The sequence below is a fragment of the Microtus pennsylvanicus genome, chromosome 4, assembly GCF_037038515.1.
Source record: "Microtus pennsylvanicus isolate mMicPen1 chromosome 4, mMicPen1.hap1, whole genome shotgun sequence".
Lineage (NCBI taxonomy): Eukaryota > Metazoa > Chordata > Mammalia > Rodentia > Cricetidae > Microtus > Microtus pennsylvanicus.
Window position 1 is genome coordinate 36,388,741 of NC_134582.1, and position 27,309 is coordinate 36,416,049.

General features: G+C 45.4%; 1 protein-coding gene across 5 annotated transcripts in view; it reads left to right on the forward strand.

The window, feature by feature from the left end:
• Nucleotides 1–14,181, forward strand: part of Sema6a (semaphorin 6A) — a 124,877-nt gene extending 110,696 nt beyond the window's left edge. For 4 of the 5 annotated variants that reach the window (XM_075968691.1, XM_075968694.1, XM_075968693.1 and 1 more), the window contains one exon: nucleotides 12,083–13,759. In XM_075968691.1, coding sequence (XP_075824806.1) covers nucleotides 12,083–13,284 — 1,202 coding nt within the window. In that variant the 3' untranslated portion in view covers nucleotides 13,285–13,759. Of the gene's footprint in view, nucleotides 1–12,082 lie in introns of all 5 variants that reach the window. The other variant, XM_075968696.1, reaches the window with a different exon arrangement.
• The last annotated feature ends 13,128 nt before the right edge of the window (nucleotides 14,182–27,309 follow it).

Sequence of the window (27,309 nt, forward strand, 5' to 3'; positions counted from 1 at the left end):
TAGACTAGGGAAAGGCCTTGAAAAGCATTGAAGGAATTGTTGGATGTCAGTAACAGAAGAAGGGAAAGAATTTTTTTGCCAGGAGAACAAATTGAAGGGTCAAGTCACAAAGTTGTTCACGCACTGAGTGAGTCACTGAGAGGCATGTCACGTGGGGTGACGAAAGTGAGCAAGAATATAAAGGCCTGGAATGTGAGCTGGGATCAAATAAGAGCACGGTGCCCTAAGTGCCATGCTAAGTTGTCTCAGCTTTTCTGGCAGGCAGCGGGGGCAGGATGAAGGATGGCAGGAGGTGGAGACCGGAGGAAAGCAAAGGAAGACAAAGGTAGATTAGCCAATGATACCTATACCAGCCTGCTTGTTTGATCACGTGCAATTCTGGATTACAATTATTCTATGAATTTGTGGGAGGGATTTCTGTATCAAGTTTGGTCCTAACGTGTCTGTTACTGCTTATTCCTGACATTTTCCTGGTAGATGCTCCTTGCCACGGTAAGCGCTTGACTCCAGGTAAAGCCCTGGCAAGCGGAACTCCAAACTAGGTTCTCTGTCCCTTTAGTGAGGCACCGGAATATGTGGTGTGTAACGTTTCACCCATGACAGAACTTAAAGTCATAAAAGGCTAAGAAAAAAGTGAAAATGTAATCCAATGTGCTATCCTTTAGCTTTGGAATAGTAATAAATACTATTCTACTACTACCAGAAAGAGAATCTACTTGGGGTGTCAAAGGACCTAGGAAAGTGGTGCTGTGGACAATTAACGCCTGGGCCTTGGGATGGGAGATGTGGGGTTTCCTGGGCACATTTGTCAGGGAGGACGCTCGGGCTGAGAATCCTATGCAGACCGTGCAATTGTTCCTTCGACTGTGCAGGCAAGGATGTAGATCTGATCTAATTAATTCTCTATCCTCTTGACAACCAGCTGAATTCATCTAAGGTCTTGATGAGATTATTGTAGAAAGGGTAGAGAGGGGGAAAAAAGTTAAATGTCAGCCATGCAAAAGCTATTTCATCTCCCTGCCTGCTTGAATCAGTACGCCAATATTGGAATTTTCTAGAGACACCCACTAAACCCCCCTTTCCACTTACCATTCATTTTTCTTCCAAAATGAAGGCCTTAAATTATGATTAGGGAAGCTTAAGCTTTTACTCAAAACAGCAGCTTGAGCCGCGATATTTTAAAGAAACAAAATTCACCGTCCAATTGTTCTTCTTGCCTTTCCTCTGTATCTGTGTTCTCAGGCCCTACGGTTCCCGACACGACACTTTACCCCACCCTTCCCCGCACGCTCTCCTTTTGTTTTTTTCCCCCACTCTCTTCCCATCTTTTGTGCAAACACACACACACAATGACAAAGTTTTCTGACAGCTTAATGGAACTTTCAAGGACTCCAGGGACCAGGCTAGGCATGATCTTATTAACAGAACATCTGGAGCAGCTACGCACTTGCTCTTTAATTGATTCAACGGCACTCTGTTCCCTTAGATTCCGTTGTGTCTTCCTAATGAAATTGTGAAGAGTCAATTTAAGAGTTTGGGTCCCCTATAAGGATGGAAAAACAATGCTCGCTGGCTTTCAGCACCTACTCAGAGCCTAGTTTTGTGTACTTTGTTAGTTTTAAGGCTTTTAAGACAGCTCGCTTTGCAGCCCTCATTGTTCTGAAGGCAGACTGGTCTGCAGAGGGCCGAGTCAAATGGGTGATTTCCTAAGGAGGGCTTCTCTTTGCCTAGGTACACATGAGAATGACCTCAAGCTCTGTAGGGCTCGTCCCCAAATGTATAGCACACACCACTGTCCCAGAGAGAAAGGACACGAAAGCCGGGGAGATCCAGGCTGTTCAGAGTCATAGCAAAGATCTGCAAAGAGCACGGCCAGCAGCCCCGCGAACTTCATCAGACATAAATGTCTTTAGCTCTTTAAACCTCGGCAAGGCCCTGAAGCAATTTCTGAAACCTAGGTTGGTCAACTCACACACGCTGGGCACACGTTAGATGGGATCTTCATCAGTGCCAGACAGCCCATTACAGACAATGTGAAGGTTGATACGTCTATAGCTTGGGAGCTATCTGCGTGAAGCGGTTTGTTTTTAAGGGAGTAATTGGAATTTTTAAAGTTCACATTTTTTACAAGGATGTGTTCCTTATCAAGCATGCGCCTACCATTGCCTCACTGGAGTCAGAGGCGATTATTATGAATGGTATGGAAATAATAGGAGTTCCACGTGGACAGCCACCGACAGTGCTTTATTCAGAGGGGAAAATGGTGTCAAGAAATTTATAGAGCTGTAAACTGTATTATGCCTAACCTTTTAGACATATTAGAGTATGTCATTTGCAGTCTCCTTTAGCCTCTTGTTATCCATAAATAATGGATAACGCTGGACACAATCATCTGACATTTGTTAGGGTAATAAATACACCCCAAGTGCTGATTGGCCTCGCACTCTGTGATTTAAAAGCACACAGCAGAAGTTTAATGTAACTTAAAATGTCATACGTTTCTATGGGTTTTCAGATTCGGTTCTTCTTAACAGACCCGAGATGCCAAGGGCCATTGAGCGCACTGCCATGCTGGGCATTTTTGGTATCATAAAGCTGTACCTTAGCATTGGAATGAAACATGAACTCAAGCTCCTTCTTTTCAATTGAAAAAATATAAAGACAGAGAGCCTTCCTGGATTCTTTTTCTTGTGTCTAGTCATGTAGAGGTAGAGGGAAAGACTTTTTATATGACCCAAGCAATTTTCCGTGGTCATGGGTAGAGTTTAAGGAGCTAATTTGGGGTGCTGCTAGATGTGGTCCATTAAAGGAGGTGACTTTACTCGAATCTGGGCACTCAGAAGCATTCTCTTCTGCCCCTGAGAACTGGGCTGATCCAATCTGGGACACATTTGAGTTATGTAATTCTGATCAATAACCAACGGCCCCTACTATAGAGATGGGCACATCATGTCTTCATGTTAGGGCCACTAGAGGCCACGGGCATCTTCCCAGGAGCGATGGGACTAACAATTGGGTGGTTTTATGTGGTGTTATGACTGTAATGGCATAATTTAAGGCACATGTAATATTTTTGTCAGGTGTTTACATGCTTGTGCCCCCCCAGACACACACACACATGAATAAAAATAATAAAAGTAAGCCGTTGAAAAGATGAGAGAAATTTGTGCATGGAAAAGATATGATAGATTTGGTTATTTTCCAATGAAATAGCACCACTTTTTTATTCTTGGTCAGAACATTAGTGTTAATCAGAGTAAATAAATGGCACATGTTACCTAAAGATTGGCACTTTGAACACCAAGGCATACTTGGTTCCTTTACTTACATTTTTCGTAAACCATGTTTGGAAATCCATTGCCTTGGATGTGTCTGCGGTAGGGCTTCAGAGCTACATCATGAAGATGTGTTTTCTAAAACATTGCGGATGACATCGAAGGCGGGGTTCAGAAATGTTAGTGAATTCAAGAATGACCAGTGTCAGACCCAGCTGAGATCTGATTCAGAGGAGGTCTAGGCTAGACCTGAAAAGTTGTGTCTTTAACAAGTTCAAGGTGATGCTGATGCTGGGTGTTACTCACTCATGACACTGTTCAAGGTGCTGAGGGGGTCTCTTGAACACTCATTTGCCAAGACTCGGGGCCATATATTTTCATCTTGTATCTCTCCACCCTTGACTAATACAGTTGGGTTGCATCAAAGTGTGCTCTACGGTACTCCATCTCGGACCCTACTCAAAGCAGGCAACTCATCCGGAATTCTAGAAATACTGCTGTGTGTGTTTCCTCAACAGTCCAGTGCTCTCCATGTGTTCATCTGCTTAGCCAGTTTCATCCTTTCACTAACCCTCATCTTCCAGCCCATGTTGCTGGGTGTGGAGAGATATGTCCACAGGCCACAGAGCAGTAACTCATAGAACCGCATCTCGAACCCAGGTCTTTAAGGTCTCATAGTTAATGTTCTTAGGTGCCTCCTCTCGGTTTCCTCTCGGAGGCTGGAATATATTATGGCAGACTTCTCCCCTCTGATTTATGTTTACTTTGTTGAGAAAACTCAAAGCCCTACACGTAATCCAAACGAAGAATTGCCTGAATTTCCCAGTGTTATAAGGAGACCCAGCCCCCCCCTTTCACATTCTGATGCTTCATTATAAGGCAGAGGAAGAAGACAAGATGAGACGGTTGGTCTGATTTCAGGGATCGTGTACATGTTAAAGATCACAATCTCCCTTAGAAAGAAAACCATAGAGCAGGAAAATAAACCTTGAAAATTGTGCAAATGGAGCTGAAGAGATGGCTCAGCTGTTAAGAGTAGATATAGCTCTTCAGAGGACCAGAGTTCAGTTCCCAACACCCACACCAGGCAGCTTCACACTGCTCAAAACTTTAGCCCGAAGTGGGAATCTAATGCCTTTACCTTCCACTGACCCCAGGATGAATGTGTACATACATACCCCTACACACACACACACACACACACACACACACACACACACACACACGATTAAGAATAATAAAATCAATTTTGTGCAAAAAAACTTTTTAAATCTAAAATAATCACTAAACTTATAGGGACAATAACTTCTAAGGCATGAACGCACAAACCAACATTCCAAGGTGTGGCTTTAAAAATTATTCTACTGTGACTGTCTATTTGACAAAGACACTAGTCTACTGTCTAAATGTGCAGTCCCACTGGCAAGGTCACATCTAAAACAGCAGAGCCTCAGAGGATGCGTGAACCAAGCACAGGGGAAAATGAGGGCGGCATTCTCGGGGAAAATGAAGCTGAATGAGTTTTACGCTTGCTCTCCTTTCTCTTCCCATGAAGGCATCCCAGCCAAAATTGTATCCATTTCAGACGTGGTAGAACTGGCAGCGGGTTCATCCGCAGTCAACCACAGCAAGCACCGTTTCAATGTGTGAGTCCTAACTACTATCTAGTCAGGACAGCAGGCTGCCCATACTCAGGCCAAGACTGTGGCTCCTCCCGATGCCTAATCTGTATCATGTTGGGCGGGAGGGGGGGAGAGGATGAAATAAAAGGAAAGTTTGAGTTATAAATTCTGAGCCCAATTCCAGGGCTGCTGGCATTTTCAGTCTATCCCAAACCATCTGGTTAACGTTAGGCCCCAGGACAAGAAGAACAGGGTTTCCTGCCAAGATAACCACAGAAAGCTCTCATTTCGTTTTCAGTGTGGTCATCCCTACGGGGTGGGGTGTGGCCCCGAGGAGAGATTGTCTGCAGTTGAGGCTTTCCTGCTGCTTGTTTCTCCCTCTTCGCGGGGATTACAGTGGGCTCTGTGTGGTTAGCCCTGGTGCTGCTGGCTCTCACTTGGTCCATTCATTCAGATTGCCTTAGAGGGCTCTGAGCCTGGCAGTTTGTTGCAATAAGATTTTCAAACAAGAAAAATTGGGTTGTTAGATTCTATTCACTCAAGTTGTTATGAGGATTTCAAGGAAATTGCAGGCTTGTCTTACTATAAAGCAGAGCCGAGAGTCTATTTTTAGGGGATTCGACTCTGGGGCTTTTTTTGGGGGGTTGCCATCGTTCTTAGTTCTTATACCCAACACAAACCCCCTCTGGCTCAACGATGGAGGAAATGTCCATCCTCTTTTTCGCCTTTGCATATTTCTCTAAAGGACAGAGAAAAGCTTTGTTGTCTTTGTGGTCCCCGGGTCCGCTCGACACAGATGCCTATTAATCACTTCGCTATGGAGACAGACACATCCATCATCCCACCGCAGCTCCCAAACAGGCAGCCCACTGAACCAGGGTGAGAGGCTAAAGTACTCACTTAACCATTTCGAGTTTCCCGGCTGCCTGCATCTTAGATCGGGAGAGAGGTCACTGGAGGGGTTGGAGCGGGCTCAGGTTTTTAGCTTAATAAGCAGAACCGCGTTTATCTCTCTGTCTGTTCTGATCGGTCCTGTAGTATCTCCCAGGTCTCTGCGTAAGGGGCAGGTAATAGGTAGACTTGAAGACAGAGCGTTTTCATTTTTTAAAAGGAATGATGATGATGATAATATGATAGCTGTGCTTTTGATGCTTTTGGCTCTGTTTTCTTCGTAAGCCAGTAGTTTTTCAGTAATGAATTCAATATAAAACAAAGCAAGCTTAGAGTCAGCTTTCCTTGACAAGAGGAAAGAAGTTTCCTTCTAAGACTGCCAGATTTTCTAAACACCTTTCTGTAGTCATTCAAGGCTGTTCAAATCCTTCTCCCAAACGCTTGTTGCTTCTGTTTGCCTTGTTCTCCTCCAGCTGTGTATTCCTTCACCCAAGCATTTGTTTACAGTCGGTTCAACAGATCCCTGCTGGACGTTGTTCTTCCTGGGACTGAGGGATGAATTCATTTCTCTTAGGCCAGCCTTCTTAAGAAGATGAGCATCAAGGGTGCATCTTGTCGGTGATGATTACAGGAGAGAGGAGCATAGCCCCAGATTACTGGGTCGGACGTGCCCAGTGTGAGGACTTCTCCATCCGAGCTCAGACTCTTAATAATGGAGCCATATGTGTGAGAAGGTGGGAGAAGTTCCCAGACAGGGGGAAAAGGTTTATGAAACTCCAGTACCAAAGGACAGTGCGGCAGGATGGGCCACACTGAAGTGCAAGAGACCAGAAGGGAGTTAGCATCTTCCCTATTGCTGAATACAGCTGTCACCTTTCACTTGCCCCATTTTTTCCCTGCATTTCTACAGCCCTACATGTCTTTAAGGCTCAGCTCAATTTCATCTCCTTGTTAAAGCTTTTGGTCAGCCTTGGAGTAGGCTGTTTTATTTCTATACTTCGGGTGGAGTCAAGTGCAAGATCTGTCTTCTTCCTGGCTTGTGCCTCAGTCACGCCTCTCAGCACTGTGCAGGAAATGTCTGATAAAGACAGCCAAAAAAAATGCTAATATCAGGAGGATGGAAAGAAAGACCTCAAGAGAATCTCAGCCTAACCCGAGTTAGGAGAGAGCACCCTGTCTGGACTGTGTTGTCCCAGAGCCCGGTGCACAGGAGAGGCAGGCACATAAGCGGAGCTACTTACCAAAGGCACTCTCCTAAGCAGAGGACTGGGCTGCTGACATTTCAGAATTCATGTGCAAGGTCATTATGGGACAATTCAGAACTGTATCGGGCTCCTTTTGATTTTACAATCTATAATTGCTCTGATTTTGAATCGTGTGTTACAGAGCCTCGGGGCGGTATCATGCATAATCTTTCCTTCATTGCTTTGGCCTCCAATTCCCTTACCAAGGCCTCCAGGCAACCCGAAAACTCTCCCTTCAAAAAAGAAAAAAGGACAGAGAATCTACCTTCCTTAGTTCTGCCAATTTAAGGCGTGGTTTCAGAGAGCTCCGTATGCCTTTGTGCTCCTTGCTTCCTGCAGTAGGAAGGTGGAAATGAAGACCCACTTAGCACCTTGTGACTGGTGAGAAATAGCTGGTGGTTAAGGAATCAATGCAAAGCATTTTTCATGCTGTTTTCATTCCTAATGCCCTACTTTCAACTGATGAGAACAGAGGTCCCAGGGATGGATAGAAAGCATGTCACTGGCCCAGAGTGGAGAAGTCTATTCTTTTCCTCCTGGCATGTGGGGGCACTTGGGCAGGTGAGACTGTCATACCTCCAGGTTTCCATGCAGTAGCCGAAGCAATGGATGCTCATTCCAGCTCCAGCCTGTGGTCCTTCACCCTTTGCAGAGATTCATTTGTTTCAAATTAAACAATCTCCCTGGAGCATCAGTTGACACAAATCACCCTGTCACCCTCATAGGCTCCTTTGGAATTATCCCAGAGCCAATTTTTTTCCATTTATTATAGTTTCTCTTCTTCTTGTTTTGAGAAAATGCCTGGGTACCTTTATAGATAGATCTCTTTCTCTCTATTTGTCTGATGGTTGTTATTATCAAAATGCTCAAAATTGAAGATCGTTTCTTTCTCAGTCTTCCAAATCAAGGTTAGATAGTCACTCCGAAGATGGATCTCAAGGTTTAGAAATGTGTTTTAAAATGTCTCTAATGTACTGAAAACCTGTATGTTCCATGGTCACTTATTAAACTACATAACTCTGAGTCCTAGGGAAGGCCAGGGTGACAAGTGCAAATAGCACAGTCCTGCTTCAGGGAGCTGAGAATGGAATTGTTTGTCCACAGGGCACCTCACTGTCCTTGCTGGGGTTTGCACAACATTTTTCAGCTCTGTTTTAATTATTTCAAAGTCAGGGTTCTACAAGCTATCCCGAAATAAAAACATTCTCTTGTATTGCCTTGAGTCTCCTCACATCTCTTTGGCCACATTTGGACAGCATACAGAGGAGGAAGGATGTATCTGCCTACCTCCCTGGGGAGAGGGATAACTGGCAGGCTCAGTTGATGTGACTTTCCGTCCTCAGAGAGCCACCAACCCACCGCTTACTTACCTTTTGTGGATTCTTCTGACATTTAGTGTTGACTCCACATTAGAGATGGAAAACTAAGATATTAAGCCACTCTCCAAAATGTCATCAGTCATGTTATGGGTGAGGACCCATGATCCAGACACTTTGAGGTCTTATATAGTGCTGCTTGAATCAGCCCCACCCCCAGACCGGTCCTTCAACATGGCTAGATTGCAAAGTTAATTTGATCATTGCCGTGAATACTCCTTTATTGATTTTCATGATGCACACCGAAATCTTTAAGTTTGGAAGCTATTTCCAAAAATAAAATCCCCTTTCCCAGCTTCCCGTTCCATTTAATATCTGATCTGTTTTGAACATGGAGCTTAGGGTTTTTGAATTTGTCTAAACAGATGAGCAAAGAGTCCCACTCCAACTCCTGGCTTTAGTCACCTAAAAGATGAAGAGATACAGAAATGTTTTTGTTTGGTTTTGGTTTGGGTACTGTTTACACAGCAAAATGAGAAAATCGTCACACCATTTTCCGGAGACGTCATATCCTACCTGACTTGTTAACAACCAGAAATCTGAACTCAAATGTCATCAGCTAAAAATGTCTTTGCTGGTGAAAGAGTGGTTTCTATGAGTGTCAGACAACTGAAGACCTTTCGACCCAGAAGAGTATTAGGAGCTGAAATTATGGATAAGAAGCAATGGATAAATGTGGTAATTGCACAGAACTCCCAATGAAGTAAATGAGTTATTCTAGCCTTATTGTACTGAAGTCACACTCCCTGCATGGTGGGGAGATCATGTCAACAGGCAAGGGGCTGGCTGGTAGGGGTTGAACTCATTTTGAGATGAGAGTCCACCCTCTTATAAAAGGGCCACCTGCAGACGGAGGGGCGGGTGCGGTGGTACTTTGTATACGGGATGTGTGGTTGCAGAGGTGTGTGACTAATGGCCCACGGCTAGTTAGGATGCTCTGGTTAGAAGATGGCTTTCTGGTTCGCAAGTCTTCAGAACAAAGATCATTATTTCCTGGGACTAGCCTTCTAACTCACTAGTTTGCCTATCTAGACTTACGTGGTGAAGGGAGCAGCTTCCTTGTGTGCCTCGCACTCCTCACCAAGCTTGCTGTCATGGAAGAAAACACACTGCACTTGGTGATTGTGTCATTTGGGAGAAGATGTTAAATGGGGAGTTCTTTTGATATCTGGTCTCAACACTCAGCTTTAGTTCTTGTACCTTCTAAACCAGAGGTTCTCAACCTGTGGGTTATGACCCCTTTGAGCTCATGACAAGGGTCCCTCAAGACCATTCTTGGGCGTATTTACATTACAACCCATAACAGTAGCAAAATTACAGTTCTGAAATAACAATGGTTGGGGGTCACCACGACATGAAGTGAAGAACTGTATTAAAGGGTCGCAGCGGGAGGAAGGTTAAGAATCTAGACAAATAGCCATTTATTTAAGTTCTAGAACACCGAATTCCATTGTAGGCAGCTTCCTCTAATAATTAGACATTTCTTGGGAAGATAATCCCCACTAAACGTGAGCACCTAAAGGGATTCTGGGAAACGCCCGCTGTGGTGAGAACGTCCACCTTGTATAGATGGGAGTCTCGCCATGGCTAGAACTGTGGAGCTCACCACATCAATGAGAAAGAAGGAAGCCATTTTCTTCACAGATGTGCACATTCGTTTGTGCATTTATGGGTAGGGAGTCAAGAATGTGTGCAATGGAATTCCATATACAGCCAAAATTGAGGGAAAATCAGTTGTTTAACACAACAACAAGAAAATGCAAATTTTAGAAAGAAATGTTCACATTTTCTTTCAGGTGTAGGTATTAAAACATTTGAATTCAAGACACCCCATTGTCTGGGGAACACCACACATATAATGTGTGAGTTAGAACCACATTTCCTTGCTGGTTTTTTTTTTTTGGTGTGTGTGTGTGTGTGTGTGTGTTTCCCCTCCTTCCCTTTTTTGGCTCTTACCCCTTAAAAAAAGCTTCTGAAGATAAGTCTGGAAATATTTGAAAAGTGCCACCTTAGGAAATTATTCAATAGCTTTCCATCTTCCACTTGTTTTCCATGGGGTACCTCAACCCCTCATCACCATGGGTATATGTTTAATCATAAAATTTTGCCTCTTAAAAGGTGTTTGCTACTTCTGTTTACTCCCACTGGAAGTCCCAATCCTTTGTCACAGCACAGTCAGCCTCGTCCCACCCCCCAGCAAGCCCCAGTGATGTCAGAATTGAAGAGGATGCTAGGGAGAGAAGCGTGATCTTTCAGCTAGATCCTCTGGGTTTCTAAATCATCACTTTAGGAATCAAAATATTTCAGTAGAAACCCCCTCCTGACAGAGCTGTGTCTCTTCTAGGTCTGGGCTGTGACATTTCAAACATTAACAGCGACAATCAGCAGAAGTTTAAGGGATGAGTGGTATGAGTTTGGGGATGGATAGATTTTTATTTCATTTCACTTTAATTCAATGCCACTTACACTTGCCAGCAAAATACATTAAACATATTCCAGAAAGAGTTGGTTTAGCAGGTGAAAAATGTGTCTCCAGAGACCAGACAAGGTACCTTTTCTGTCTTGCCATCTTTCCATAATAGGAACAGTGTTTACATTTCCTCACGCGGTACCTCTAATGTATTCGTGTTCTTTCGCTCTCCAGAGGCAGGGACGGAAGTCTTGGGGATTTTATTTTTTATTTTAGCTACCGGCATCAAGCACTTAGGATCTGAGGGTTGTGGTGTCTGTTCACACTTGGTATTAAAAAATAAAAGCTTCAGTGTTTTTGCATTTGATTAGAGCCGCTCAGCTTGGTGGCTGATTAAGCAGGATAGAAAAAGCAAGTCGCCCCCCCCCCCAGAAATGAGGCTTCTTGGTTAATGTAGTAGAAGATAATAGACGGGGGTAGCCACTGAATTTTTATGAAATCGACAAGATCAGCTCTGCTGAAGAATCTCGTGGTGACAGCAAAACCCTAAGAGTAATAATGGGACCTGACACTCTACAAGCCGGCAGCGGGCCCCTGATTTAAATATTCTTTCCGTTCTGCTGCATATTTACCTGAAATTGAGTGCGGGGGTTTTCCTTTTTGATGCAAAATAAATGTAAATATTGTAACCTGCGAGCCTGAGCTATTTTTCACTGTGGTGACATAAACCCTCTCTCCTCTTGTTGCTTCAGAAGCAAGCATGCCTTCCTCCAGACAGCCCCTGTTGTCACAGGCAGTCCTCAGAAAAGCCTGAATGGGAAGCGGGAATTGTTATGTGATTTGTTCATTTAACATGCATAAAATCGTCACCGCTTCTTCCTGACTCAGAGTAGCTCATTTATTCTAATTCTATAGAAGGTGCAAAAGATCAAAAGGAAAAGACAGATAAATAAATTTTGAACCTGCCATCCTCCTTAGAAAGAAGTTGAAAAATCGCGTGCCAGAGAGAACGAAAGCCACCAAGAGGACAGCAAATAAAATTAATTTACATACGGCCCAGGGCTGGCTAGGGTGGTATGGGGGCAGGGAGGATTAATTAGTTAATGTTTGGCAAGCTGTACCCTGAAGACAAGCTATGCAGAGGTGCTGCTGACACTTATTTTTGTTATGAATTAACAGTGTGATTGCCGAACACCAGTACGCCTCACAGTACGATTTTGTTCGTTTGTTTGTTTCTTAATGCCGTGTGCGGTGTCTATTACAGGAGTGATTCGGGAAAGTTACCTCAAAAGCAACGACCAGCTCGTTCCTGTCACCCTCTTGGCCATTGCAGTCATTCTGGCTTTTGTCATGGGGGCCGTCTTCTCGGGCATCATCGTGTATTGTGTGTGTGATCACCGGCGCAAAGATGTGGCAGTAGCGCAGCGCAAGGAGAAAGAGCTCACCCACTCGCGTCGGGGATCGATGAGCAGTGTCACCAAGCTCAGTGGCCTCTTTGGGGACACCCAGTCCAAAGACCCAAAGCCCGAGGCCATCCTCACGCCACTCATGCACAACGGCAAGCTGGCCACGCCTAGCAACACGGCCAAGATGCTGATCAAGGCTGATCAGCACCACCTAGACCTCACCGCCCTGCCCACCCCAGAATCCACCCCGACGCTGCAGCAGAAGCGGAAGCCCAACCGCGGCAGCCGCGAGTGGGAGAGGAACCAGAACCTCATCAATGCCTGCACCAAGGACATGCCCCCTATGGGCTCCCCTGTGATTCCCACGGACCTGCCCCTTCGGGCCTCCCCAAGCCACATCCCCAGCGTGGTGGTCCTGCCCATCACGCAACAGGGCTACCAGCATGAGTATGTGGATCAGCCCAAAATGAGCGAGGTGGTGGCTCAGATGGCTCTGGAGGACCAGGCTGCCACTCTGGAGTATAAGACCATCAAAGAGCATCTGAGCAGCAAGAGTCCCAACCACGGGGTGAACCTTGTGGAGAACCTGGACAACCTGCCCCCCAAAGTTCCACAGCGCGAGGCCTCCTTGGGCCCCCCGGGAGCCTCACTGTCGCAGACAGGCCTCAGCAAGCGGCTGGAAATGCATCACTCCTCCTCCTATGGGCTTGAGTATAAGAGGAGCTACCCCACGAACTCGCTCACAAGAAGCCACCAGTCCACCACTCTCAAAAGAAACAATACTAACTCCTCCAATTCCTCCCACCTCTCCAGGAACCAGAGCTTTGGCCGGGGAGACAACCCGCCTCCTGCCCCGCAGCGGGTAGACTCCATCCAGGTGCACAGCTCCCAGCCCCCTGGCCAGGCCATGACTGTTTCGAGGCAGCCCAGCCTCAATGCCTACAACTCACTGACGAGGTCGGGGCTGAAGCGCACCCCCTCGCTAAAGCCAGACGTACCCCCCAAACCCTCCTTTGCTCCCCTTTCCACATCCATGAAGCCCAATGATGCGTGTACATAATCCCTGGGGTTGGGGGCCAGGCGTCGAAGCATCAGACGAGGCGGAGGCAGCCATCCAGCTCAGCAAGGTCTCCACTGCCTCGAGTATCCACCCGACCAAGATGGCCCTGGAGGAGTTGAGGACGCTGGGTCCTCCTCCCTGGGACGCAGGGACCCTCTTGAAAATCAGGCCATGTGGTTTGGTGAAGGGTTAGCAACAGCCACCTCCATTATCTCTTCACACTCGCCCACATCGTACAGCAGGTCGGACTCACAAGAGACTTCAGTATCGTCAAGAACATGAGCCAAAAGCACATCCGCACCCCATCGCCACATGAACACACATGCACACCCCACACTCACATGCGCGCACCACACACACAGAAACACACATCCACACACACGCAGGGGTGAACAACATTTTTGTCCCTGACCTCACGGGACGTTACCAAACTGGGTTAAGCATTCGAAACTTTAAAACACAAACACAGTTTTTCAAAAAATAAAAAATAAAAAAAAAACCAAGAAAACTTAAAAAAAAAACAAAAACAAAAAAAATTAAAGAATTCATTGATAATTCTAACTCAGACTTTAACAATGGCAGAAGTTTACTATGCGCAGATACTGTGAAATGCCCACCAGTGTTACAACTTTGTGATAGCTGATAAATGCCATGTTGGGCAACGATGTCATAGATTTCTGCTCCTCTTCGCTTTTAATGAATAACGTGACCGTTAACGCAAGTAACTCTTATTTATTGTTCGCCCGTTTCTTTTTCCTTAAGGAAAAGACTCTTCCCAATGCCACCGTATGAACAGCTCTGCAGAAACCCGTGGAAAGTTAAACTATTTAACGTGAAATCCATTAACTGGAATAATTGAGTTTCTTTATTTTTACAATAAATTCACTCAGTAAATAAGTTGGAGCTGGAATTCTGAGCTTTGTGTTTAGACGATCGGGTCAGTAGCTAAAGGGCAGTGTTAAGAGGGAATATTTATTTAAATTTCCTAGTTAATTTGTCAGTTGGATCTCTGGCCAAGAAAAAAAAAAGTTTAAAAATCCTTCCAGATCCTAACTACTTACTGGGACAGAAATGTTTCGAATGGCACCTATGCCCCATTGCAGAAAACATGGCTTTGTCTGAGGCTCCCACTGTCAGGATGGCACCAGCTTGTGAAGCCCCCGCCCCATCTCATTTCACCTTGCATATGAGACAGCAAACAAAACTCCACAAACTGTGTGAACTAATTAATATGCTGGCTGCTACCTTGCATAAATTAATGATTTGGTCACACGGGTGTTTCGTGGGTTACATCTGTGAATAGCCTGTTTTCCACATGTAAATTTGTGCCTTACACCCTGGGTTGTACACACTTGTAAACTGTCGTTATGATCAACCTTTTTTTTTTCTTCCTACTTGAAATAAATGCAGATATTTATTTAAGCCCCACCCTTCACTCAGCCCTCTGGAAGACTGGATCAAGCGGATGGAAAAAGAATGCAGTAGTGACGGCCGTAAGGCCAAAGGCTGGGTGACACCTTCCAGTTCACGATGCCTTCAGTTGTGCCAACTCCAACCCCCCTTGGCTGTGCTGCAAGCATGGACCCCCAGTGTTGTGGGTGGCAAACCCCTTTCCCAGAGCGCTCTGCTCCCCTTATATTCCCAGATCATTTCAAAATGGTGACATCCTCCTGAGCCAGCAGAGAAGGGACTGAAGTCCCTCCCGGCCATCATTTCTGCCGTGTCCACTGACGGAAGAAGAACGTGCTGCGGTGGTTAGGGAGGCAAATGGGAGGAGTCTCCAAGCTGTGCCTTCAGCACACCCGTGCAATGCACAGAGAAAACAAGGAAATAGACGGGGCAGGCTGGTCCCTGCTGCGATTAATGGGTACCCCCAAATACAAGGCAAACCACAATGGATGCTGCAGCATCCTTCTCTGGGGCAAAGGTTCTTTTGTTTCGTTCTGTTTTGTTTTGAATTCCTTTACCTGTTTGTTGTTTGTAGAGGGTTGGGAGTGGGTAGTGTGTGTGTGTGGTTTGTTTATTTCCCCCCCTTGTTTTTCTTTTGCTAAAGCACACAGAAGGAACCTTTGTTTACTCCATTACAAACAAAAGAATTGTCCGCACACTGTAATCCATGAGCATTGTTTTCATATAAACAGTTCATTCGGTGGTCTCTTCGTCTCTTTCTTTTTCCAATTTGGTCTGGACTTAGTGTGTCTTAAAAATAAAATAATAAACTTTCAGAAAAAAAAAAGATTGACAAAGACCAATTTGAATTGGTTAGTTACTGTGTTGTGTCTACAATCAGAGCAGTCGCCCGGAGCCCGGAGCTTACAGCTGAGGACAGGTGCACAGCCCTTTGTCCCAAGAGTCCCTTGGCAGATCAGTGAGGCTGTTGTTCGGGGTACAGAAGACGTCATTGGGCTTTATTTTTGTCCTTTAGTGGAGTCATTGTTCCTGACCTATAACTATTGTGCCCTGAGAGCACGAAGACTTTCTAGAAACAGATTCTGTCCTCTCCCTTGCCTTTTCTCTGCAAATACAAACATCAGAAAGGTGATGGGTGCCCAGTCACGTTTGATTCCCAAGAGTATTGCTCTCCCCTCCCCCCCCCCCCGTAATGGGCATCATTGCCTCAACTGTGTTAAGGAGACCTGCGTCAAAACCCACATCCCTGCATCCCACAACCCATTCTTTTCGGTGTTCATCCCACAGTACCACATGTATCGAGCTGGTCTTTAGCATTTAAGTGTCCCTCTCCTTTTCTGCCCTCACCCTCTGCTGGGGGTTTATCCACAAACCTTAGCGTGCCTTTGCTTTCCGCCCTGCTAGACACCGTAGACGCAACGAACTCAGACTTACATCGGTTGTACAGTTGTACAAATTATTGTGATGTCACCACTTTCCCTTCCGTCTCTACACACCCTAACATCTGACAGTTTAATGTATGCTGTGGAAAAAAAGAAGAAAATGAAAAAGAAAGGGGAGAAGAAAGAAAAAGCAAGGAAGGGGCTCTTTATCACTCATGAGTAATAAAACCAGACTGTTCTACGTTATCTTTTGTGTCCTGAATGCTTCTGTTTATGTCTTCAATTTTCTTTTTTTTTTTTTAAGCCCTTTTAAGATACGATTCTCTTTCTTCCAGCTCTACCTGGTGTCTGCAGTGCAAAAGTAGTTAAACATATTTGTTTTGCAGTATCCTCCCCCTGCTCCCTCCACCCAACTTATTGATGTGTTTCCTCTGCCTGCACCCAGCCTGGAGCAGGATGTTAGCAGAAGCCTCTGTAATTAAAAGGCAAAACACGCACTGACTCCCTCTGCTCATTTCGTGTTCTTTCTTTTTATGGGTTGGTTCATCATCAAACATTTACGGTAGACTTCCTAGTTAGAGATCAAGGCTAGGATTTTTAGCATGGAGGGTCCACTAAAAATAGATCCTTGCACAGATGTGATTCAGCCTGCTTAGATATGGATAAGGTGGAGGGTGCTGGAGTTCGCTCCCTGTTAGCATTTCTTTCTTGTAACTGGGAAGATGGCGGAAGTCACATTGGGAGGTGACTTGCTCCCCCACCCCTCAGCATGGTGTTATGAAATGCCTATGTCAGGTTTTCTCCTCTGGGGACTTTTTAAAAACGATTACTTAAATAAGTCCTTGGCTATGATATTTTACTTGAGACCTTCAGTAGTAAAAATATGTCCTAAGCCAGTTGGAGTGTGAGAAGCTGCTGTAAACCTCAGTTCACATCTAGAGTGATGCCTTTGTCTGGCCCAGTCTTCTTTCCGTAAATCACTTCTAACTGGTTTTTACAATGCACATTTGTGCTGGTTTATAGTCATTGTGTCTAGTGAATGAGTATCAGAGTAAGCATATCATGGCCATATTCACGAGCGCTGTTTCTTGACGTCCATCCATACTGCCAGCATGCTGGGCAGAGTTGACTGCTTTTATCTACACATTTGCACAGAGAGATTAACATAGCTCCTTTAATCACCCTTCAAAGGTAAGGACCAAGTACTGAGCAAGGTCCCCAGAACCTAGGTCACATGGCCAACTTTGAACTGGTCCTTAAGAGACGCCTTCTCTGGCCATCTAGCCCAGAAAGGGGCTAGCTTATACAAGGGCAGCTTGAGTTGTGTGGGAAAAGGAAAAGTTTGGTTTGCCTTGAACAGGGCCTGTAAGAACCTGTGAGGACAAGGCTGAGGATGGACTGGAAGACCTGACTCCTTATGTGCTAGGATTTTAACTGCTGAGCACCAGAGCCCTCCCCTGCTCGGAGACCGTGCAGCACCATGTGTAGCCATGCTCTTAAGAAGCCACCTGGCAGTAATACGGAAAATACTGGTCTCAGGGCACGGGCACGGGCAGCTGGAACCGTGCCAAGTGATAGGCCCCATTGATAGGGGCAACTTGAGGGGAAAGCCCACTTCCAGGTCCATGTCTCCGAAGCAGAGAGCCACTCTCAGAATGTTTCTCCAAGGCCAGACAGAAGCTTCCTTCTTACATGATTGGCAAGTTTGTCCTGCCCAGTTATCCCCAAGTGTCCTCTCATGGGACTGAAAGGATGGCCCACAGCTGGTCCATTTAGAAAATAATGATAGGGGAAGATGGAACTGAAGGGAGGATTTGCTTGTGATCCCAAAGCTGACGGAAAACAGCTGAGCAGAACACATGTCCATGGCCTCTTCCCGCCGCTCACCCAGATCCTTGGGGCAACATTTGATGGAAAGGCCTGATGCCCTCCCTCCGTGGTATGGCAACCTCAGTCCATCTTCACAGGCTCCACACTTCCCCCAGCTAAGCCTACTGGGAAAATCTCTGCCAAGGCAAGGGGTGGGCAGGAGCTCTGGGTGAGAGGCAAGCCATCCTACCAGGGCAACCTTATATTTATCTGGTGCCGTCTGCCGCAGTCAGCCTCACTGGTCTTGTGAGGAGGAACAGAGGCTGAACAGGTGTAGCAAGTATTTTAGCTGGAGCCCCAGGGATGCCCCCACTTAGATGGGAAAGGAATATCTCAGACAACTCAGATTTTTAATTACTGTGTTTGCTTGCTTGGGTGCTTGTTAACGAGCCTGGAGGTTTCTGCAGGGTGTCTTTAAACGGTTGTGCCTAAGGAACGACTGTCCTCATATAGATGCCAGGCTGTGTGTTTCATAGGTCCAAAGCGGACACCTTGGACCTTACTTCTTAAGTTCTGTGTCAGGTGAACTCAGCCTTGCAATTTTGCAGAAGCCAACCATGATGCCCCAGGACCTCCGAGCCTGGGTTTTGCTGTCTGAACAAAGGTTCTTTCAAAGCAAAGACATTCCGCAAGCGAAAGTGTCAGAGAGGCAGCTCTGGTTTCAGACACTAGTCCATTTGGCTGGAGGGAAGGGGACAGGAGGACTTTAAAAGAAGCCCATAGAAATGAGGTAATGTGATTAAGAGCATAATCCTCTCCCTGGCTCAGCCCTGTGACAGCTGGGCATTTGGACCAGTAACCCTGAGAAACCTCATCTCACGCTTGTCTTAAAACCAGGTGGTGACGTGGCGCTCCCACCAAAGTGGGATGGAAGGGCTCACGTGTATCGATCGGGACTACCAGACAGATGGGGATCTTCAATATTCCATTTAGAGTATTGCGTATCCCCTGAGATGGGGGAGCTTGACCTCAGTGGAGGGTTAGGGCTGAATTGATGTGCATTAAATGTGGCTGGGCAGAAAAGTGTGCAGATGTCCTGGTAGTAATGGAAATGAAATTTGAGCAAATCAAGGGAGGCAGCTGATTTGCACGGGGTTTCCCAACCCCTCAGAAAACATTCATGCTTGTGCGCGTGTGCGCACACACACACACACACACATTCTGTGCTGTGACTTTTTTCGTGAACCCACACAGTCACAGAGGTCTGAACTGCGGAACCGATGTCTTCAGAAAGCAATCCTTTCAGGGTACTGTCTCCTCTTTTTTTGGTAAACCTGGGGTCAACTAAGCACTTTTGGGCAGAGCTGGGATGAATGACAAAGTCAGAAATGTTAACCGAGGAGGTTGCCGGGGAGCTGTATGCTCTCACAGCCAGTGACACTGGCTGGGGTGGCTAACAGCGTCTTCCTTCTTCCTAATGACCTTCAGAAGGACTCTCCAGAGATTCATTAGCGTCGTCCCCAAGGCCAGTCCTCCATCCTGCTAGCCCAGCCCACGATGTAATAATGGTCCAAGTACGGGGAGACAATGAAAGGGAAAAGTAGGTAACCATGAACTCAGAAGCAGTTTTCATTGGTGGTTTCCGACAACAACAATAAAAACAGATGACGGTGACCTTGAGCACAAGATGAGATGCCAGGAAAGCAACTGCAAGGGCACTGGGCCAGAGCACCTAGGTTTCTTCTCACAAGGACAATGATGACTCTCAGCCAGCAGCGGATCACTTCTTGGGTGACGACCTCCCGAGCACGTGTAAGAAAGGCGAGAAAGTGGGCTGCTCTCAACAAAATGTGCCTACTCTGTGAGGTGGACCCTGGATGTTTGCATAGCTAGTGTCGTGTCAGGGGAAAAGTAAGAATTTTAATAATAGAACTACCTTTTTTTAAAAAAGATAAAATGTGGAATAGTCCCAATCACCTGGAGAAGGTCTTCCTTTCCAATTACCAAAAAGTATAATATTATGCATTTTTTGAATATCACAATTTGCAAGCATCATCGTGTCCGCTGTATCCCTTGATCTTCATCCTAGCCTAGTGTGATGGAGAGAAGGCCCATGGTCATCCCCATATAGAGAAGTCGGAATTCAAGAAGGGACCTCTTAGGGCAGCACTTCGCATGGAAGTCTTGTTGTGCTTCACAAACCTGTGTGTTGACATTATCCCTGCAGCTCTCTTGGGGACACCTCGGGTTACACAATTACCCAGCTTCACTGAAAGGGAAGAGACTCCTGCGGCGTTTCCCAAGAGGGATGATCGCAACAATCAAGTCCCCCAAATAAGGGCTCAGCGCATATGTTCTATTTTAGGGCCATTGTGCTCTAATATTTTTTTCCATAATTAAAAAGCACAACTCTTCCTTCCCGCGTCTGCAGAGTCTTGGGGCCAGTCGTGTTACTAAGAACTCTCAACAAAGGAGGGAAAGAAGGAGCCAGCGCCAAGCCTGGTGGCTGTCCTTTTAAGGGTGGTCCCTAGCACATGGTGACGGCCTGCCTCCAAACAAACAAAAAAAAAAATAATAAAAGATTCACCTTGGTAGCTGCTCCCTCCTATCCCTGCCAAACAGGTCACAAAAGAAGGTTCAGCAACTTACAAAAGCCCAGGCTTCATGAGGAGGAAACAAAAACAAACAAACAAAAAAGAACCATCCTACCACCTGGCAGCTTAGAGAGTTTGTGCAGATTTCTTCCTACAAAGGACAGAGGTGGTTAGGAAGAGGAAAGTGTGGAAGGAATGTCTGCTGTTGACTCTCTGGCCCCACAGGCTGATGGGAACGGTTAATTTGCTTACATGCCTAGAACAACATTTCAAGACCCAGAAGACAGCACCTGTCCTCTGCCTGACATTCCCATCATCATCATCTATGCCCAAGGTCCTGTTCTGTAACAGCCACAGACTAGACCTTCTCCAGGAAAGAGGCTGAAGTGACATGCTGCATGGGACAGAATGGACCTTCCTCGCCATTGTCGCCAGGCGGTGTGGCTGCACAGTCACCAGGCTGGACCGCCACAGCACTCTAAAGCAGCTCAACTCCTCCAGCCGTGGGCAGATGACCTAAGATCCTACTGACAGGGGACAAAAGTGAACATTCTCGGATCCCGCTGTCTCCTTTATTCTGATTGCTCAGTCTTTTGTTTGCTTGCTTGTTGGACAATTAAAGGCCTGTTTCCAGTCTTCGTAGGCTTTTCCCTATACACAGAAAGTGCTTTGCGGTAAATAAGGAGCCATGATTGTGATCAACTACGGTAACTTGGGCGTAAACCATGTTGGGAATCCCACCTGCACAGCAGCGCTGCTTACTTAATTATGCTCTCATTAAGGGTAACAACTCTGGAAGCAATTAACTTTCCCGGATCCAAAGGGTCAGAGTCAATAGCCAGTTAACATTGAAAAGGAGGCTATATATTTCAGCGTGTGGATTGCCGTGTGTGTGTGTGTGTGTGTGTGTGTGTGTGTGTGTGTCTGTGTGTGTGACAAAATGGTCTATTGGAGGTTGGTGTAGGTGTCAGCTGATTTGAATTCTTATTGGTGTTTAATTTTACTTAAGAACCAAAGATTTATTCTCCTCTGTATCCAGGGTGAAGAGAAAGCCTGTGATCACATTTCTTGCTTCGGGAAAAAAAGATAATGTGTTAGACGTATATGTATGAATAGAAACAGGTATATAGTCATATTTCCTCTGACTGTGTAATTTAAACAGTGTAAGTCAGTAGGGAAGGGCTGTAATTGCAGCCAAAGTAAGTGAGGTGAAAATTACTAGGTGCTGGAGCATCTGCATCTCATTTTAATTAAGTGACTATAATAGCAAGATCAAAAACTTTTTCTTGTCACTCAATCTGTTGGGCTTTCTAATCAAGATGCCAAAGGGATCATTTTGTCCTCGGGAAAGTGTTACCCCAAAACAATTCCCTCTCTCGTTACTTGGCCAAGGCAACAGATAGATTTAGGCCCAGGGACACAGCTCAGCGTGTGTGTGTGTGTGTGTGTGTGTGTGTGTGTGTGTGTGTGTGCTCACGCGTGTGCTGTGGGGGAAAGGGTAGGGGATACTGTGGGAAAGAAATGCTCAGAGCCCCACCCTCAGAAGCTCTTAAGAGCAATCATTCTTAATTTAGTAGCTTGGCACTTTCCTTTCACAGGGCAAGACGGCCAAGAGGAGAGCTGGCCCTGTTCTCTGCGGGTCACCTTTGGGAACCGTAGTTCAACATTCTGGCCTGTTCTTTTCCGACCCTGAAAAATGGATTTGGTGATGCATCCCTGTCCACCCTCTAGGAGTGTGGAAGTAAAAGCAGGCAAGGGCTGAAAGAGTACTTGAAACTCAAAACCCTACTCTATCTCCCTTCCCCTGTGTGGCTGACAAAAGGAGAATCCCAGCCCTCAACACCTCTACAACATCAAATTAAATGACTTTGAGTTCTCATCTTGCTGATAAAGAAAATCTCTCTCTGTCTCCTCATTCCTGCTATTTCTTATCTAAAAACAAAAGTAACTAGTGCTGCCTGGCTAATCAAGCCATGCTACCCTGCCTAGACAGCTCAAAAGGTCTGTTTCTACTTCACTGTTGTGGCAGTCTGGCCATGCGATGTCTACACGGTGGTCTGGGGGCAGGAAATCATGTCATGCAGCTCCCCTAGTCCATTCCCAAACGGGAAGTCTAAACACACCTGCCTCCTCTGCTGCCCAGAGCTCTACTGTCCTGGGTTAGATAAACTGCAGCCTCTGAGTGGGATGCTCAGGTCTTGAGAATGGGGCCTGAAGTCCCTCCAGGAAACCATCTGTAAATTAACTCACTGCCTTTGGGCCAGGACTCTTACACTCTGTGCCCCAGGTCAGGATGCCTGGTAACCTTGGCGGGCTGATCCATTTTTTGGTGGCTAGCACTTTAAACTGACTTTGTTCACAGCTGTGTATCCAAAAGGCATCTTCAATGTTGCTCTGCCTCAGGCCTAAAGAGCTTCATTTTCTACTGCAAAATGGCCTGGAAGAAGAACTACCCATTGCATCCCAAATCTGCCTCTCTCTCATAGCCCAAGAGTTCATGACTTGCATGAGAAAAACTTTAAAGCATTAAACCAAACCGCTAGTCATTATTATGTCATAATATTGAAAGGCCTAATTCAATCCTTGCACTTTAGAGAAGAATAAATGCAGACAGGAGTGTTTGCTCAATTATGCCCTGTTTCTTTGTAGTGGATGTGGGGAGAGGCAGGTGACCCAAATTATGATCCCATTGAATGAGAACATGTTATACTAAAGAATGCCAACTTCTGATGAAAGTAATTCCAGAACACAGAGGTTAGGGGAAAAACTAGATAGAAATGTATTTCACTCTCCTATAATAGCTCTACAGCATATGGTCCAAGGTCAGTGGGACAGCCTCTCAGTCAACGTGTGGCCCCCATATCCAGACTTAAGTTCTTCTATGTTCTGACAATTTCATAAAATGGCTGACAATTTCAATAAAGTTTGGACAAATTCTCAGCCAGTGTGAATGGGAAAAGATCCAACTAGTCACCTCTCAGCCATTGCAAAGACTGATCGCATGGATGGCCTGGAGAGCTTTTGTTCACATCCCACACAAGGGGTGTGTATCAGCTAAGGTCTACCTTGGGTTTTTGAAACCTCAAAGCCCACCCCCAGTGACACACTTTCTCCAACAAGGCCACACCCCCTAATTCTCATAAGTAGCGCCACTCCATGGTGACTAAGCACTCAAACACATGAATCTATGGGGCCATTCTTATTCAATCCACTACATCCCACCCCCTGACCCCCTGACTTTTCTTCTCCTTGAACACTTAGCTGTCTTTCACTTCCTGGTGCTCCTTTTCTCCTCAAACTGTATGTTGTGTAATTTTCCTTGCTCGGCTTGCTCCTTTTCAAACAGATCAGTGTGAAAGTAGCCACTAATAACCATATGACAGAGTCTTAAAATCTCCTCTGCTAAAGGCAGACCTCTTCAATTTAGCCACAGACAGATATTTTGGACCAGGGTAGAAAGCAGCCACATTCTTTGCCAAAATACCCTAAGAATGGTCTCTAGGCCACTTACTGATGTTCTTCTCCTCTGAACCCCCTTGAACAGCCTGCCCCAGTCGGCATTGCTCTCATCACCCCGGTCTTCCATTCACCTACTGCTATGGCCTGTTAAGCCCTATGAAGTTGAGCAAAGCCCTCAACTGCTTTCCTAATCCAAAGTCTCAAACCTACATTCTGTCAACAAGCAACATGGTCAGGCCTGCTGCAACTACTGGTACCAACGTTTGTCTTAGTCAGTGTCCTATCACAATGAAGAGACACCATGACGAGACACCCTTATAAAAAGAAAGCTTATCATTGTGGCTCGTTTGCTGTTTCAAAGATTTAGTTCATTTTCATCATGTCGAAGAGCGTGGAGTCATGTAAGCAGACGTGGTGGTGGAGAAGTAGCCTGAGAGTTCTGCATCCATCTCTGCAGGCAGCAGGAAGAGAGCCACTAGGCCTGGCTTACACTCTTGAAACCTCAAAGCCCAGTGACCTTCATCCTCAAACAAGACCAAACTTACCCAACAAGGCCGCACCTCCCAGTTCTAAGTAGTGCCACTCCCTGGTAACTAAATATTCAAATATATGAGTGTATGAGGAAGGGTGGCATCCTTATTCAAACCATTACAGGGTGTATCCCAGGGCTACACTGAGCATCAAGGAGACACAGAACTGTGGATGTCAGGTTGCTCTCATCTCACTTCTATTACTGTGATAAAAGACAAAAAGCATCTTAAGAGAGAAAGGGGCTTATTTAGCTTACCATTCCAGTTTAACATCCATGATTTCAGTGATTCAAACAGCTAGGGACATCAACTCCATAGTCAAGTGCAAAGCGATAATGTACACAGCCTTTCTTGCTATGTACGAAATGGTGCCAGCCATTTATGGGGGTGGGTTTTCCCACCTCAATTAGTAATCTAGACAATCCCTCATAGACGCACACACAAAAGTCAAGTGGCTTTGGATAGATAATTCCTCTTGAAGACTCTCCTTCCAATGAGTCTAGTTTATATCAAGTTGACAGGTAAAACTAAATAGCACAGATGTGCTAAATCCAATGGGCTATGTCATTTTTTTTAAACATTGGCAATGAAACATTTTGATCTAGGTTCAGAAACTGCAAAGCTAGAAGAAAACAAGGAAAGCAACTCTTTGACATTAGTGTTAGCAAGGATTTCTTTTTCATGAAAGCTGGGCAACAAAAGCAAATATATGAATGAAACAGCATCAAACTAAGAAGATTCTATACAGCAAGGGAACCAAACAACACAAGGCAAAGTCTACTTATGGCTAGAGGATAAAATTGTATTTGCAAATCATATAGCTAGTGGGGGCATTAAAATACAAAATACACAAGGAACCCACAAAGCTTAGTGGAGAAAAGCAAACAAGCTGGTTAAGAACAGGCAAAGGACTTGACTAGACCTCCCAAAGAAGACATACAAGACATACAAGTGTCCAGTAGATGTACAAAAGCTTCCATAGCACCAAGAAGTGAAACTCAAAACCACAGTGAGAAGTCACATCACACCTTGTTTATCATTCTGTTTTTCACAAAGGCCAATCTATGCAAATAGCTTCATCATTTATCAAAGAATGAAAAGATAAAAGAAAGTGCAGACAGGTCCTGCGTTCAATTCCCAGCAACCACATGGTGGCTCACAACCATCCATAATGAGATCCAGAACCCTCTTTCTGGCCTGCAGGTATATATGTAGGCAGAATACTGTGTACATAATACATAAATAAATCTTTTAAAAGAAAGAAAGAAAAGAAAGTGCAGTGTATATCCTTACCGAGGACTACTATTTTGTAACAACATGGATAAATTCAAAGTACATTGTGCTAAGTAAATCAGCAAAGAGTGACTACATATCTTACTAGTGTGAGGAATATACACAAAGCTGAACTCACAGAAGTGGGGCTCAGAATGATAGTTGTTAGGACAGATGTTGGTCAAAGGGTATAAACTTTTAGTTCTAAAATGAACAAGTTGTGGGGATCTAATGGACACCCCAAGCATGACAGATATAATTAATTTGATCATGGTAATCACTACTACACATATGCAGATATATCAAGTAGTCATGTATCAAATAATCATACACTGGATTTAAGTTCAATATCAATCAATTAAATATTTTAAAGAACATTTTGAATTAAAAGAGGGAGAATGGGTACTGTTAGAAGTCACCTGTCACCTTTTGTATATATAAGATCATATCATTCTTATTGTGAACTGTGAAGATACAGTAGCCAACAAGGACAGAGACTGCACAGGCAGGCCCCTCTCCCCAGTAAGCCTCCCCTGAATTCCCTGGCTGTGGCTGTACTCCTGACTCTCAGAGCACCACCTGAGAGTCTAGAACCTTCTAAGGCCTATCACAAAGCGTTGTTCACCCTTGTGCTACAAGCGTATTAAGAGTGATAATTTTATATTTCTCAGTTTTACAAGCCCACAGTCTACACCGAGCCTAGCAAACTGTAGGTGTAGAGTAACCATGTGCTAAACGGAGAACTCATTAGCAGACATAGGAGCTGAGTCTCCATGCTCCATAGAGGCAAAGTGACTGCTAGTGGCTGCTGTAGACACAGTGATCATTGAAGCATAAATTGCACACTCATTGCACTGGCCTAGGTGTTTTCTTGTAGCAGGCCATTTGATCCTTCCAAGAATCGTATCAGGTAGGCAGTCTTTGCTATTTCTATTTAAAACATAAAGCAGGTCTAGTATGGAAACTTAAAGGATTTCCTCATACACACCAAGCCAGTAATTAGTAGATCTGGAGTGTGCACTTAGGTGACCCGTAGCCAAGGCTTTCAGTCACCATGTCTCCTTAGGTGGGATGAGGACCCTTTTAAACATGATCAAGGGTGACTAGCAGAAACCAAGCGGCCGCCTGCACTGTAGGAACCAGTGATTAGCGACGAATGGGAGTCAGACGAATCCCTCAGCAGCTCTCTTCCAACAATACATGGTGGCAACCCGCAGCCGATCCTGCAGCTCGTCCATATGTGCACGCCCACGCCAGTCCCGCTGAGACGTGCATCCTGTTTTTCAAAGGGCTTTAGCGTCGGAGACAAAGTTAGTAGTTGAAATTCCAAGGGCTTCAAACAAAATAATAAGAGCCCTCACACATGACCCTCACCACATCCCCTCTCCAGGGCCCATTTGGGTCCAAAGTCCCTCCCAATGACAAGAGGATGTGCATGGGGAATGGGGAATGATTCAGAGTTGACACACGACCGCATAGCCGGTGTCTGGGGCATTCCGACCAGAGCAGCGGCAGAGCCACTCAGACACATCGTTTGTGGGGACTAAATACGCGCTTACAGATCTTAGC